This window comes from Mya arenaria, chromosome 12 (assembly GCF_026914265.1).
Source record: "Mya arenaria isolate MELC-2E11 chromosome 12, ASM2691426v1".
Classification (NCBI taxonomy): Eukaryota; Metazoa; Mollusca; class Bivalvia; order Myida; family Myidae; genus Mya; species Mya arenaria.
The window spans coordinates 15,105,134-15,121,982 of record NC_069133.1 but is presented as its reverse complement, the minus strand read 5'-3'; the positions used below and the strand labels follow the sequence as shown (position 1 = coordinate 15,121,982).

Sequence of the window (16,849 nt, the reverse complement as noted above, 5' to 3'; positions counted from 1 at the left end):
CTGCTACTACTACTACTACTACTACTACTACTACTACTACTACTACTACTACTACTACTACTACTACTACTACTTCTACTACTACTACTACTACAACTTCTACTGTTGCTGCTGCTGCTGCTGCTACTACTACTACTACTTCTACTACTACTACTACTACTACTAGTAGTACAACAACTACTACTTCTACTATCACTACAACTACAACTACTTCTATTACGTTTTTGTATCTCCCCTACATTATCATCTTATGCATTCATATTAGACACAGTTCCAATTGCTTATAATTTCTTAATGAATGGGCACAAATCGCATTAACAGGCTTTTCCTTTAAATCCCACGGTTATAATAATAAGAGCAGTTACGATGACTAACAGCAATGCTCGACCAAAACGTGATATACTTTATACATGCTTCAATGATTAAAACAAGTCATTGAACTTTTGTCGAATATCAGAGTCTGATCCCCATGACCACGCACATCTCATATTTGTACGGATTTATTAATGCCGGGAGTATTTTATAAGCGGTTGTTAATGACTCTTTCGATGAAAAGAAGCACGACAGGTCCCATAGTTTTGTTGAGAAAGCAGCATCACATGTTGTAAACTGCGTTTTGTTGATAAAGCAGCATCACATGTTTCACACTTGTATGACCTCTCGCCTGTGTATATTCTAAAATGCCTCTGTAAATCTCCTTTTGTTGACAAAGCAGCATCACATGTTTCACACTTGTATGGCTTCTCGCCTGCGTGTATTTTAATATGCGTTTGTAAACTGCGTTTTGTTTAGAAAGCAGCATCACGTGTCTATGTGTATTCTAATATGTCCCTGTAAAGCTAAACGTAACAAGAACGTCCCGTGTATATGCATTTCATTGTGAGAGCTTATGCCATTTTCAGTTCCTACAACGATATTACACGATGATGTGGCCATGTGTTTTAACTTTTTGGAAAGTATTCAAAGGTTATCCACGTCTGGCTTGGTGACTACAATCCAATATGACAAGCACCAGTCAGGAGTTTTGTGTTCTGCGCAAGACTCCGGTACACACCCTTTCGTGATCTAGAAAAAGATCAAGAAGTGTGTCTATTTCCTGTATTTATTATCAGGTGAAACCCATAGCGGTCAACAGCAAAGTGTGATGAAATATACATCATAATAATCAAACAACATTACATTATACGAAATAATGTTTTTCAATATTGTGAGAAAGTCAACCATTTGATTTGAATCACAAAACGGTTCAAATTCCAATTCAAGTTGATAAAACAATGTATTACAATAACAACTAACAATAAATAATGATATTTTAGAAATATATACAAGTATTTGCAATCATAGAGCTATCAACACTTATTTATCGATTGTCTGTAATATTTGTAAGCTGCATTGTCAATGACATTTATTGTATATAATATTTCTTTCTTTCTTTAACAAAACTTTAGGTGAACAAATAGACTAACATTTACACTTATAAAATCATATGTTAAAATCAGCAAAATTATTACCAAGAAAAAGATTTTAAAAAATGTGACTATTTCATCTATTTATTTTCATTGAAAACACATAGACACGAGTTTTCAAATTGGAAAGAAAATCCAGTCAGATTACCTGTAAGCGTTATTTTGAAGAATCAGTTGGTGTATAAGAATGTCGGACAAAGTGAACCAGGTCTTAGTGAACCATTTAGTCGGACGAAGTGAAACATCTATAAATTATATAGGGAATGTTAACGTATTAATAATGTTTAACATTATTTTAGAAATAAAGCATTATACATAATATTAAACAGTTGTATTTGTGTAATTTTATTGAACAATTGTTTATTTTTACCTTTGTTGTGATAATCCAGTGATGATATTATCCAATGTCCTACCATAATATACAATGTCAAAAGTTTTTGAATAAAAAAACACACATTATGAAACACATTTCTTGTTTATTCATATATCTACTAATTTATTAATTCAAAATTGAATTCTGTTTGTCATTAACACTGTCTTTAATTACTAGAAGGATTGTAAAAAATGCTGGGCTTGCATCAGTCAATGTTTCAATATAGATTTGTATCAGTCATGACCGTCATGACCGTGCATCTCGTGCGCGTTGAACGTAACCGGCAGAGGTAATGCTATACAATGTTGTGTATGTAAGCGTTGGCAACATCGCAAATGTAATACTGGTATGTTTATATTTATGTTTATATTTCATTATTATTATTTTTATAGCATTAATGTTTCTAAATTATCGATGTAACTTTGAGTTATCAATTACATTATTAAATAATACACATAGGATGCTACATAAATACGACATACATATAGAATTAAAGTACTACATATATATTACAGGGATCTCTCGTGTAAACATGTTTCGTCAGATACAGAAGCAGCTGATTAACATTGAGTAGTCATGCAATACCTGCATGGCGACTGAGATGGGCAATGTTGCTGAGAATGCCAGCACGATGATGTCTACATGAACGACACCATCATCGACGTTCTAGTCAACTTGACTCTCTAGTGCTGCCACCACTACCGTCCACTGAAGACATAATGGCGGAGATGGAACCAGCCAGGATCCCTGACAGAAACATCAGCATCATCACAGATGACGTCTACATGAACGACACCATCATCGACGTTCTAGTCAACTTGACTCTCTAGTGCTGCCACCACTACTGTCCACTGAAGACACAATGGCGGAGATGGAACCAGCCAGTATTCCCGTCACTTCATTTAACGTGAATGAAAATGACCAGATCCAGCGACCCCCAAATATAGAAGACGAGGAGCTTGAGAATCGACCACCTGGTGAGGAAGTCGCTCCGGATTGCGCGGTGACGTTCACCATACTTGAGAAGGCGTCGCACCTCGAGGCCGGATGCTGCTTGGCAAAGTATGTAAACAAAATTTATTTGAAAGAAAATTTATTTGCATAATGAATATTATAATTAAACACTTCGATACCAAATATATTTCATCATAAATTAACATATATATACTTATATTTTAGCGTGAGAAACCGGAAACTGGATTCATATACTGAACGTGCAGTTTGCGATCAAAAGTGAAAAGGTGTCCCGCCTGGGAAAATCAGTACGGGGAAGATAACGTCGCCAACGTCACCCAAATAACCATTCATCTGATCCATTCGAGGCTGGGAAGCTGAAGGCATCCGTTCTGGTAAGTTTATTATTTAAATAATAATTAAACCATTTTAATTAAAACTTTAATATGGACAAGAGATAAAAAAAACAAGTAACACGAGTCTTCGTCGCTAAAACTATTATTTTATTAATGCATGGGTTATTCTAATTTACATTATTGTATTCAAATTTATTTCAGGTCAAGGCAAAGGCAGCTGCTGGTGCCTTTCGCCCTCCGGGCCATATCGTGAAGGAAGCCCTGAGAGACTCGCTGAGGTCAACCAACAGGTCCGGAACAAACCAGCCAACCTCCTTAGAGCTGCAAATTGACACCGACAGGCCATGCGACCCAGCGGCCCGAAACCCGAAACCGGATGAGCTGGATTTCGAAATTAGTTAATGATAGATTATACCAATTGACAATAATAAAATATACATATTCATAACCTGTGACATTTAAGTTTATATGAATATCAATAAAATTATGTACATATTAATTTAACGTTATTATCATTTCAGATCCACACTGTATTATTTATTATTTGTTTCATTTCCATGTGCTAATATATTATTTATAACTTTGTGTGTATTTGTTCTTTTATTATTTATTTTTGGTTCACTTTTATGTACACTAGAATTATTTCTAGTGTTCAATTCCATGTGCTTTATTATCCCTTATTTTTTATTGTGCTTCGTTTTCGTATTAGTTTACTTAACAATTATTATCATTTATTATTATTATAAATTTGACTGTTAATTCCATGTTCATTTAATGGCCATATCTATAACACCCCCTATTATCTATTACAATACCTATTGTAATGGCTTGTTTGACAATAATCCATAATCGACAACATGAGGTGTGTCAAAGAAAATCCACAATTAGACTACTTCCGGTAAAACGCGCACCTAATCAGGTAACGACGGTGTTCGACGGATTAAGACACGCAAACATGAGCGGAGAAAGGTCGCTTGCAAGACAAGCCTCTATTTCGCGAGTAATTAAAAAACAAATACTATCGAGGTAAACCCCAAAGTATGCTTATACCTGATAATCTTTTGTACCATCATTCCCACTGTCATTTGCAATATTAGTAAATGATTTCTAGCCAAGCAGTGGCGTTAATTCATCACATGCTCGTACCTTACATTTATATAACTCTATTATACGTTCTGCAATGACAATTGTCAAGAATATGTCATCGACATATTTTACTCATCGAAATATGTTGTTTTAAACCGCTAAATATTGACTCTCTAGTGCTGCCACCACTACCGTTCACTGAAGACATAATGGTGGAGATTGAACGAGCCAGAATCCCTGACAGAAACATCAGCATCATCTCAGATGACGTCTACATGAACGACACCATCATCGCCGTTCCAGTTAACGAGACCATCTTTATAGTGCTGCCACCACTACTGTCCACTGAAGACACAATGGCGGAAATAGAACCAGCCAGTATTCCCGACACCTCATTTAACGTGAATGAAAATGACCAGATCCAGCGACCCCCAAATATAGAAGACGAGGAGCTTGAGAATCGACCACCTGGTGAGGAAGTCGCTCCGGATTGCGCGGTGACGCTCACCATACTCGAGAAGGCGTCGCACTTCGAGGCCGTATGTTGCTTGGCAAAGTATGTAAACAGCTTTTATTTGAAAGAAATTTTATTTGCATAATGAATTTTATAATTAAACACTTCGATACCAAATATTTTTCATCATAAATTAACATATATATTCTTATATTTTAGCGTGAGAAACCGGAAACTGGATTCATATACTGAACGTGCAGTTTGCGATCAAAAGTGAAAAGGTGTCCCGCCTGGAAAAATCAGTACTGGGAAGATAACGTCGCCAACGTCACCCCCAATAACCATTAATCTGATCCATTTAAGGCTGGGAAGCTGAAGTCATCCGTTCTGGTAAGTTTATTATTTAAATAATAATTAAACCATAATAATTAAAACTTTAATTGGACAAGAGAGAAAAATATCAAGTAACACGAGTCTTCGTCGCTAAAACTATTATTTTATTATTGAATGGGTTATTCTAATTTACATTATTGTATTCAAATTTATTTCAGGTCGAGGCAAAGGCAGCTGCTGGTGCCTTTCGCCCTCCGGGCCATATCGTAAAGAAAGCCCTGAGAGACTCGCTGAGGTCAACCAACAGGTCCGGAACAAACCAGCCAACCTCCTGAGAGATGTAAATTGACACCGACAGGCTATGCGACCCAGCGGCCCGAAACCCGAAACCGGATGAGCTGGATTTCGAAGTTAGTAAATGATAGACAATACCAATTGACAATAATAAAATACACATATTCATAATCTGTGATGTTTAAGTTTTTATGAATATCAATAAAATTATGTACATATTAATTTAACGTTATTATCATTTCAGATCGACACTGTATTATTTATTATTTGTTTAATTTCCATGTGCTTATATATTATCTATATATTTATAACACCACCTATTATCTATTACAACACCTATTGTAATGGCTTGTGTGACAATTATCCATAATCGACACACCATGAGACTACTTCCGGTAAAACGCGCACCTGATCAGGTAACGACAGAGTTCGACGGATTAAGACACGCACACATGAGCGGAGAAAGGTCGCTTGCAAGGCAAGCCTCTATTTCGCGAGTAATTAAAAAGCAAATACTATCGACGTAAACCCCAAAGTATGCTTATACCTGATAATCTTTTGTACCATCATTCCCACTGTCATTTGCAATATTAGTAAATGATTTCTAACCAAGCAGTGGCGTTTTGCATCACATGCTCGTACCTTACATTTATATAACTCTATTATACGTTCTGCAATGACAATTGTCAATAATATGTCATCGACATATTTTACTCATCGAATTATGTTGTTTTAAACCGCTAAATATTGCAATTTAAAATAGTGTTCATAAAAACACAAACACGTGGTTGTGTGACCTTACCTTAGGAAATATCTTAAATTCATCCAGTATTTTTCACTCCACACCACCCTATTTTGACCTAGAAACAATGACTCTGATGATGTCATGAATACAATAGCTGCGTCGTCGGTCAATCAGTGCGATAGATCACTACTACTACATCTACTAGTATTAGTACTACTACTACTACTATTACTACAGCCGGTGCTGATGCTGCTGCTGATACTATTACTTCTACTACTTCTACTTCTTCTTCTACTATTACTACTACTACTACTACTACTACTACTACAACAACTACTACATCTACTACTACTACTTTTACTACTGCGACTACTTCTACAACTTCTACTTCAACTACTTATATTACGTTTTTGTATCCCCCTACATTAATAATCTTATGCACACATATTAGACACAGTTCCGATTGCTTATAATTTCTTAATGAATTGGCAAAAAACGCATTAACAGGCTTTTCCTTTAAATCCCACGGTTTAAATAATGAAAACAGTTACGATGACTAACAGCAATGCTCGACCAAAACGTGATATACTATATACATGCCTCGATGACTAAAACAAGTCATTGAACTTTTGTCGAATATCAGAGTCTCATATCCCAATGACCACGCACATCTCATATTTGTACGGATTTATTAATACCGGGAGTATTTTATAATCAGTTGTTAATGACTCTTTCGGTGAAAAAAAGCACGACAGGTCCCATAGTAGAAGTGATTCTCTATTTTGTTACTTCTTTAATTCATGTTGTTTTCGTATATGGTTTTGTAATGTAACTATAAACCAGAATGCAGCATCACATAACTCACACTTGTATGGTTTAACTCCTGTGTGTACTCTCATACGAGTTTGAAAATGACTTTGCTCAGACAAAGCAACATCTCATATCTAACACTTGTCTGGCTTCTCGTCTGTGTGTATTCTAAAATGCCTCTGTTAACTATGTTTTGTTGATAAAGCAGCATCACATGTTTCACACTTGTATGGCCTCTCGCCTGTGTGTATTCTAAAATGCCTCTGTAAATCTCGTTTTGTTGACAAAGCAACATCACATATCTAACACTTGTATAGCTTCTCGCCTGTGTGTATTCTAAAATGCGTTTCTAAACTGCGTTTTGTTGAGAAATCAGCATCACATGTCGTTTAATTGTACGGCTTTTCGCATGTGTATCCTAATATGTCTCTGTAAACTACTTTTTGTTGATAAAGCAATATCACATGTTTCACACTTGTAGGAGTTTTCGCCTGTGTGTATTCTAATATGCGCTTGTAAACTACGTTTTGTTAATAAAGCAGCATCACATGTTTCACACTTGTATGGCTTTTCGCCTGTGTGTATTCTAATATACGTTTGTAAACTGCGATTTGTTGAGAAAGCAGCATCACATGTCGTACAACTGTACGGCTTTTCGCATGCGTGTATTCTAATATGTCTCTGTAAACTGCGTTTCGTTGAGTAAGCAGCATCACATGTCGTACACTTGTATGACTTCTCGCCTGTGTGTATTCTGACATGTTTCTGTAAAGTTGATTTCACAGAGAATGCAGCATCGCATATAAAACACTGGTATGGCTTTTCTCCTGTGTGTATTCTAATATGCTCTTGTAAACTATTTTTTGTGGATAAAGCAGCATCACATGTTTCACACCTGTATGGCTTTTCGCCTGTGTGTATTCTAATATGCGTTTGTAAACTGCTTTTTGATGAGTAGGCAGCATCACATGTTCCACACTTGTAAGGTTTCTCGCCTGTGTGTATTCTTATATGTGTCTGTAAAGTTGATTTCACTAAGAATGCAGCATCACATATTTCACACTTGTACGGCTTTTCTCCTGTGTGTATTCTAATATGCGTTTGTAACCAGCGTTTTGTTGAGAAAGCAGCATTACATGTTCCACACTTGTAAGGTTTCTCGCCTGTGTGTATTCGTATATGTGTCTGTAAACAACTTTTTAGATAGAAAGCAGTATCACATCTTCCACACTTGTATGGCTTCTCGCCTGTGAGTTTTCTTATATGTGATTGTAAATGACCTTTTGAGAAAAAGCAGCATCACATGTTCCACACTTGTAAGGTTTCTCGCCTGTGTGTATTCTTATATGTGACTGTAAATCATATTTTCGAGAAATAGCAGCATCACATCTTCCACACTTGTAAGGTTTCTCGCCTGTGTGTTTTCTTATATGTGACTGTAAATGACTTTTTCGATAAAAAGCAGCATCACATTTCATACATTTGTATGGCTTCTCTCCAGTATGTTTCATAATATGTGTGTGTAAATCAAGTTTTCGAGAGAAAGCAGCTTCACATATCTTACACTTGTACGGCTTTTCTCCTGTGTGTATTCTAGTGTGTCGCTTGAGAAGACCTCTCTGAGAGAAAGCAGCATCACATGTACCACACTTGTAAGGTTTCTCGCCCCTGTGTATTCTTATATGTGACTGTAAATCATCTTTTCGAGAGAAAGCAGCATTACATATAGTACAATTGTATGGTTTCTCTCCTGTATGTATTCTAATATGTGACTTTAAAATACTATTCGTAGAGAAAGCAGCATCACATATCTTACACTTGTACGGCTTTTCTCCTGTGTGTATTCTAGTGTGTTTCTGGAGAGAATCTTTTCGAGAGAAAGCAACTTCACATGTTCCACACTTCTCGCTTGTGTGTATTCTTATACTTGACTGTAAATAACTTTTTTGAGAGAAAGCAGCAACACATATCGTACAATTGTATGGCTTCTCTTCTGTATTTGTTCTAATATGTCTCTGTAAAGTACCATTCTGAAAGAAAGCAGCATCACATATCCCAAACCTGTACGACACGTCTCCTGTGTGTATTCCTATATGTGACTGTAAACAGGGTTTCTGAGAAAAAAACAACAGCATCGCATATCTTCAAATCGTATGGCTGTCATCCAGTTTGCATTTTTGATGTGTATTTTCAAACTTTTTTCAGAGATTATTCAGCATCACATATCACAGAGTGATATGCTTCTCTCCTATGTGTTTTCTTCCATATGACGCTTTAATGTTTCGGGACAACTCAGCCCTTCTGATCTAATACATGTATGGCTTCTCGTCTGCGTGCATATCCATTTGAATCTGAAAATTATATATATGTTTGTTTTGACAGTAATTTATATAAAGTCCTGTCAAATAAATAATTTTGAATACATCAGTGTAGTCTTATTCTCGTACGTACAATATATCTGAAAATACTAAAATGATGATACTTGAATTCTTTTTATGAAATGATGTTTTTACAGAAATGAGAATGAAGCTATAAAAACATAAAATATTTTACGCCATCGCGGTTAAGGTAAGTGCATTTTACGTATTAAATTGTATTGACAATCAATAACATCAAATTGTTTTAATTTACATTGTGCATCAAGTGAAATATTTTGTATAAGGTGTAGTTGTACCAAATATATTTTTGAGAACACCTCTTGTTGGTACTCGTTGGACAAACCGATACATACAACAATATTGTCACACCATTTCATGTCGTGTCCGTATGGGGACCCATATATCTAACACAAAGAAACTGCCGCCCTCTATTATACCTTTAAAGTCTTTATACAGCGTACAGATTGTACAGCTATGAATACATGCCAATACGTAATACGCTTCTATCATTGTTTAGCCGTTGAATATTTCCTGAAATTTTATGAAAAATGTCAAGGTGAGCAACGGAATTCACGGCGATGTTTTTATCAAAACGTTTTGAGAAAATTCACTTGAAACGTCACAAACATGCAAATATTTGTATAAGTGAGGTAGCAATTACTACAAAAAAGCAATGGTCATTGCCTTCGTATCAAATGTACTTGAATGTTTTAATTTCTTTTCAGATATTATAATTGAAATCGCATAAATGCGAAATCGGGAAAGTCTTAAAGCAATCTCACATACTGACCGTTTTGACAAGCTTTTTTGTAATTTTACCATGGAATGAGCCACATATTTCGTGAATGTCTGCAAACTACTCATAAAGGACTGCTGACAAAATCATTTTAATACGAACTTATTTTTTCTTTAAATGTGCAAATATCAAACGAATAATACAAATATGCATTAAAAGATAGAATAAATTCATGCAAGTTCAGATGGGTTTTTTTAAATATAAGCACCCACATAATTTAAATGTGAATTCAAAAATAAATTGAATATAGAAAAAACAATAGTTTATAACACGATCAGAAAAATCACTTACGGATTATGATGTGTTAGAAAAATCACTTACGGATTATGATGTGTCAGTAATTTCACCTACGGATTATGATGTGTCAGCAAAATCACATACGAATTATGGTGTGTCATCACAAATGAATTTGACATGAACATAATAATCACTTAAATATTAAAGACAATTCAGAGGAGTCTTATGATATGGAACAAAGGTCGTATACGACTTGAAAACTTTAATTAATGGATGACATACAGCTGGTATTTCAATAATAATGTACCTTGTGAAAGACAATCTATCCTCAATGAAACACAACTTTTCTTTGCCACAGTCAGTATGACCTAGCATCAATCATTTAACTGTTTATTTAAAACTACAGACACAAGTCTAGTTGTTATTTATAACTACATATACTTAAACCTTCTCATTTAAGGAAGTCATTATATTTTCGCAACAATGATTCGCAAGTCAGATTTATATCTTAATTGCTCTTCAAGTAATATCGATTATTATCCAATTATTTGCTTATGTATTGATAAATATGACATGTCCGTTATCTGAACGGTATTTCCGGACTCTTCTTATCTGTCCATCATTTTTTACCAATATAATTATTATCATACGGCGGAGATCCAAATTTTGACGTCCTGTCTGTGAAGTCGTTTAACTTAAGTTCTTAACAACAATGCGTGTTACTTACTGAAAGCCGATATTCAATTTCTTTTGCTGAAACTCAGATTATAATTTACATACAAATATGCATAACAGTGATCATAAAGGCATCTATTGTACATGGTGATAATTATTCAGAGTGTAAGGATTGAAAAGCATGTATCACTGTAGAAAAAGATTAGATTTAATTTCAATATATGACGTGTTTAAAGGGCCATTATTTGCGAAATAAAGTTATTTAAATTAGTCATTTAAGTACGTTGTGTGCTAACATGCAAAACCTTAACCAGAATTTATAAGTCGCATCAAAAAGGGGCACACATTAGAAAACATGCAAGAGTTATCTTTCTTGATTAATTAGGAAGGGGGAATGGGTGGGTTCTTTGTATAAAATTTCAATACAATACACGATGTTTTTCCTGGGATATTGACTTAAAAGTGATTAAACGCAAAACCTTAACCAGAATTCTTATGTCGAATGAAAAGGGTCATAATATCAATTAAATGCAAACTACAGTTATCTTTCTTGGTTATTTAAGTAGTTTGGATGGTCGAGTACTATTTGTATTAAGTCTCATTGCAAGTCATCAATAAGTTTCTGAGTTATAACAAATGTGTGCTTACATGCAAACCTTAACCATAATAAGTCAAATAATAAAAGCAAATTATTTGCGTTATATTAAAAAGTGTTATTTATCTTCATTTATTAGATTGTTGGTTATACATTACCAAAGTTTCAATGCAAAACATGATGTATATCCTGAGATATTGACTTAAATGCGGTTACATGCAAAATCTTAACCGGAATTTCTAGAGCAATTATTTTGCATTCAATGCAAAATTAAGTTATCTTACATAGTTAAAAAAGTAGGTTGGATGGTTGTGTACCATAGTTTAAAGTCTCAATGCAATACACCAAGTAGGTGCTGAGATATAAACCTATGTTCGTTTACATGAAAAACCTTTACCAGAATTTCTAAGTATAATAATAAAGTGCAATTATCTGCATGAAGTGCATACCAGAGTTATCTAACATGTTTGAGTAGGATGAATGGTTGATTACCATTGGGTAAAGTCTCAATGCAATATATTACGTAGTTGCTGAAATATCAACCTATGTGTGCTTTCATGCAAAACTTAACCTGAATTTCTAAATAAAAATAATGATGGCCTATATTCTATATTTTAGCCCTTAGTATAGGCTATACATTTGATTTACATCCTAGAAAAAATAGTGTTATACATGTAACATAGTCTGAACAAAAGAGCGTACAAACAGGCAATTGGATGGGCACGCATTATACATGTGACATATGTCTGATTTTAGTGAAAAAAGTGTCAGTCGATAATAGTGAAACCGAGGAATGCACTGGTTATGGAGCCAATTTAGATCCTGTATGAACTAACACCGACTAGATAAATTTACTTTTTTCATAAGCCAGTTTACAGGCAATAAAATTCGAATACAAACAAATATTTTGAGTGGCTCAAAACTGTATGGTTACAATCGGTACGTTTCTGTCATTACCTAAGGAAAGGGGATGTAATATACTAATTTTAAATACAATTAGCTAAGTGATAAACATATGTACTAGATTATACAATGTATGAACATTGTATGCTTTGATTTCGCAAGTTTATTTGTTGTGATAAGTCAGTTAAGTGAAACCCAATTTTAAATGAGCAGATTTGTTTTTATTTGTAGAACGTTAATAAAAGCAGCGTCTTTTAGTCACATTTTATGTTCCAAGTATTGGTTTATAATTATCTAATCCCCTCGGCTCATCACTTATTATATAATTTTTAAGATATTTCGGCTTGCTTCTAATATCACATTCACGTTGCAATCTTATGAACGTATTGAAATAAAGTGGTATTTTCGTTTGCATTGTTTGAAACCGTATAACATCCAACGTCCCATTTTGTAAACCCCGGCGCAATAATTGATAATAATCAATTAGAATGTCATGTCAAAAAGTAGATTTGATCAGTAGGCCAGTGGCCAGCCAATCTCATTAAAATCATATCGTGACGTTCACTTCATTTCATTACGTTATATACGATCTGAGGACATGACGTTAGAGGTCACCTCAAGTTAACCTTTATAAATTGCATATTGATAAGCATGTGCACGAAATCATATCCAATGATAACGTTTGTAACGTAGCAGGTTTGGTTGAAACTTTAAATGGCGTCGCTGGTGACGATGCTGACCCGGGATCTCTCTGCCCGCTTTAACAATTTCTTTCCGAAAATCAGTGACTGTTAGCCTTTGATAAATTAACGAAGCGTGAAATAAATAAAAAGGTCAAGGATGACAGTTCAACTGAATCGGAAAACGACAATATAAACTTAACTGGATTAAAAAAAAGTTATATAATGCTTTTAAACGAGAGTATATCGTGTAAATGGATAAATAACATTATTAATTATACCCATAGATGATACACCACTACAAACCTGATGTGATGTTTTGAATTTGACAATGTAATACAAATTCGCGAGCACGAGCAACATCATCGTCTAGATTCCTGGATCTGAACTTCGTTCTCAGACGTTAATCACGGTGATTGACCAGTTAAATGCTGAAAGTTAGTCATTATTTGCACATATCTATGCTTACAAGTGTTCATATTGATACATTGTTAATGTTATATGTAAACACCTAAGTATAGCATGTGTAAACTATCATCTATGCTAATCATGTTGCACAGTAAATGTTACTGTAAGCCAGGTAAGTTTTAACTTGACTTGTATTTAATTGTATAAAGCTCAGTCGTGTTTTTTCGTTATTTTTACGAGGGAAACCCCTGTGATATAAACTGTTTTTAATGCATTGCAGCTGCAATATTTTGGAACTTAGAAGAGTGAGGTTCATTTAATAAATAATAAGATTTTTTTATATTATCTTTTGTTAGGAGAAGGATGTATCATCAAACAGGTTTTAAGATAATATGAAAAACCCAGGAGGCTGGGACACTCTGCATTGGAATAAAAAATTCTTTTTTTCAGAGAATGCCCAAAAATATTTTGATTTAAGAGTAAAGACTGAATCAGGTGAATAATATGAATATTTTGTGGGGTATTTGATTTAAGATATACTTAGAAAAGTGAATTAGGGTGTTATTGTTTATGATTATCATTCTAAATATTAATAATTACATTGGACACAATTGGTTTCGCCTTTGCCAACCCGACATCAGGTTTTGATATTTGGGAAGTGTTTCGGCTGATAAAATGGAAGATTTTAAAATCTACTTCATCATCATATTCACTATATTTCAGTAATCACATCATTCGAGCGGAGTTTTCTCGCGATATTGATAAAATACTGAGCGCGCATAGCAGTCGGAAAAGCTTTTTACAAAAAAAACAACCTTCTTTTGTTACAAAAAACAACAACCTTCTTTTGTACACATCTGATAAACTGGTTAAAAGCAGTCAACAGTTGGGTGTTAAGATGCTTTCACCACCTAAACTTTTTGTACTAAAGTAATTGAGGCATTATATTTCACTTCAGAGAAATTTCTATCGTATTTCGATTTCTTTTATAGTTTATACATGTAATGGAACAATCTGTAAAGAAAACATAGCTTCTCTTTCAGCCAAAATAGAGGGAGGATGAAGTGACTTAATTATTCTCAAACGTCTGTATCTAACTCGGTGATTTGATTAATTATAATTCAAATATACAGGGAAAAAAATGAGATCATCGTATTCTGGAAGCAGTTTATTAAATAAAATAGATACCCGATATACGTAGACTTAGTGTTCAAAACTATATTTTGTCCATTGGGATGGCAGTACTTTTCAAATCTGGTATACATTTATTAAGGTAAATCAGCATTCAGTAGTTATTGATTTAATGAAGTGAATCAGTAGGTTTGAACAGAAGCTGGGTCAGTTGACAAAATATCATCTCAAACACTAAGCTGCTAAATGGTGTGTCTGTCATTCACATTAAGACATTTTATTTTGGCAAATTCAAACTAATAAACTTTAACCATAACATAAACATAACATAAAGAGACACATTTAATACAAAAATTAACAAATAAAATAGTTAATGATTGGTAACAAACTGTATTCATGTGCAGTATATATAGCTAATGAAGTGAATGTCACTGATCTGTATAAATGATCAAATTCATCATAGCTGATCATGTTTAATGTGAAATATTTTGACTCCTGTTTTCTTTTTTCTTAACATATTTGTTTACATAATGGTTGCTGTTATGAGGCAGCCAGAGTCCCAGTTGTTCTGCACTTCCATAGTGTACCTTAATAATGAATTGAAAGAATAGTTGAATAAATAAATTCTTGATAAATGCTTAGCTACAACAATGTTGTGTTTTGGATTCTAAGTAATAAAAAATGTTAAGTCATCTAATATGATTTACTTTAAATTTCTTCACTGATTTCTCTCTTTGACAGAGTGAAAGAATAATACTTCACTAGTATATTTCCAGACTTGCAATGTAATATCATTCAAATTTTTACAAAAAAGTTTTTTTATCTTTACACAAATATTGCAAACACATGGAATCCAAAGATGCTTTAATCATTAACTTCAAGTAGTATTATATCTACCTATTTTCTATTCCTTAAATAAAATAAAAACAGTTTGATGAACATTTTAACTGAATATGTATTCACCTGTTCTGTTTGTGTCTAAGGATTACCATATGGATATGGTTAATACAGGAACACCTTCTTCTCAGACTTTCAGACAGCTGGACTTCCTGAATTGTTCAACTAAAAGCAATAAGTTGTCAAAAAACACACACATTCATTTCCATTCATGTCAATGTAACATTAGTTAGTAACTTATTCTGCACACAAGAACATGTACATAAAAAATGTATTCTTTAAATAGGCAGTGAAATTATAATTACTTGTTTTAATATTAGTGTAGGTCTATTTTTTAAGAATGTATTATTGTGGACAAGTACATCAGTAACATTCATCCATGGGACAAGATTAAATACACTTGGAGAGTACTGTATTGCATTTATTAAAATACAAATACAATGAACAGTTACACACAGGTTAAGCAGCACTTACCATCCATGATACCTGATACAGTAACTGCTAAGATATACGTCTGTTCTGTCTGGTTCTGTATGTTGTAACCCACAGTTTTTCTCTAGCCAGCCAATCAGGGCACTGCTTGCAGCACCCTCTCATTCTGTGATCACGTTGTAGTCATGTGATCACAACAACTGCTAAAACAATCTAAACATTATAAAAATATTCAAATGTTAACTCAGCCAGGGAAGATAGCTCAGATCATATTTGTTTCAAACTCTATGAAATGACAGTGTACAAGCTTCAATCTTTAAAATTAATCTACAACTGCTAGTACATACCAATAAACTCTGCTTGTATCCTGGATGGGGGTCATTTGGTTTTAAATCCTTTATGATATCTGTATTGTAGGATATCCGGTTGGGGAAGAGAACTAAACGACTCATATTTAAACTGTAAAAAAATAAAATTACATGGTTATTAATAAAATTCAGCTCATTTATTCAATAGTATTCATCTATGACTGTCATAAATTATTATCATCTACATTATTATTACAATATATTGGCGAAATAAACACTTGGTCTCCGCCAGGGCCTGGTTCACACATCAACTATGATGATCTACAATAATTTACAATATTAAAGTAAACTGCGAGGTTAAGTATGCCGGGGTGAGGCTCGAACCAACGACCGCCGGAACGCTAGCACGACGCTCTACACAACTGAGCTAACCGGGCGGCTGGTTCTTACCCACACACAATACGATTTTGTATTTACGTTTCATAATCCGTGTGTTTTTATCAAACTGTTCATTCTAATAATTCTTTCCAAGCAGGCT

The 16,849-nt window shown here is 34.1% G+C and overlaps 1 protein-coding gene and 1 long non-coding RNA gene across 3 annotated transcripts; both read right to left on the bottom strand.

Annotated features, from left to right (window-relative positions):
- Positions 1–7,249: 7,249 nt before the first annotated feature.
- Positions 7,250–12,017, bottom strand: LOC128210483 (zinc finger protein 83-like). The gene is made up of 3 exons (XM_052914832.1): positions 12,002–12,017; positions 8,436–8,570; positions 7,250–8,151 (listed from the first exon to the last, which is right to left on the bottom strand). Exons 1-3 carry the CDS (start codon positions 12,015–12,017, stop codon positions 7,250–7,252), a joined length of 1,053 nt encoding a protein of 350 aa, XP_052770792.1.
- Positions 12,018–15,220: 3,203 nt separating this feature from the next.
- Positions 15,221–16,169, bottom strand: LOC128211206 (uncharacterized). Of its 2 annotated transcripts, none has more exons than XR_008257235.1 (3): positions 16,046–16,169; positions 15,638–15,736; positions 15,221–15,261 (listed from the first exon to the last, which is right to left on the bottom strand). It is a non-coding gene; the product is annotated as an uncharacterized LOC128211206 (long non-coding RNA). The 2 variants fall into 2 exon arrangements; XR_008257236.1 differs by having other exon boundaries at positions 15,233–15,261; positions 15,638–15,723; positions 16,046–16,151.
- Positions 16,170–16,849: the final 680 nt, after the last annotated feature.

Bases quoted from the DNA above. Each gene is read 5' to 3' on its own strand.
- LOC128210483 (XM_052914832.1), bottom strand. The intron at 8,152-8,435 runs GTAAGATATGTG...TTTTCTCAAAAG, and splicing joins AGGAGAAAAGCCGTACAAGT to GTCATTTACAATCACATATA.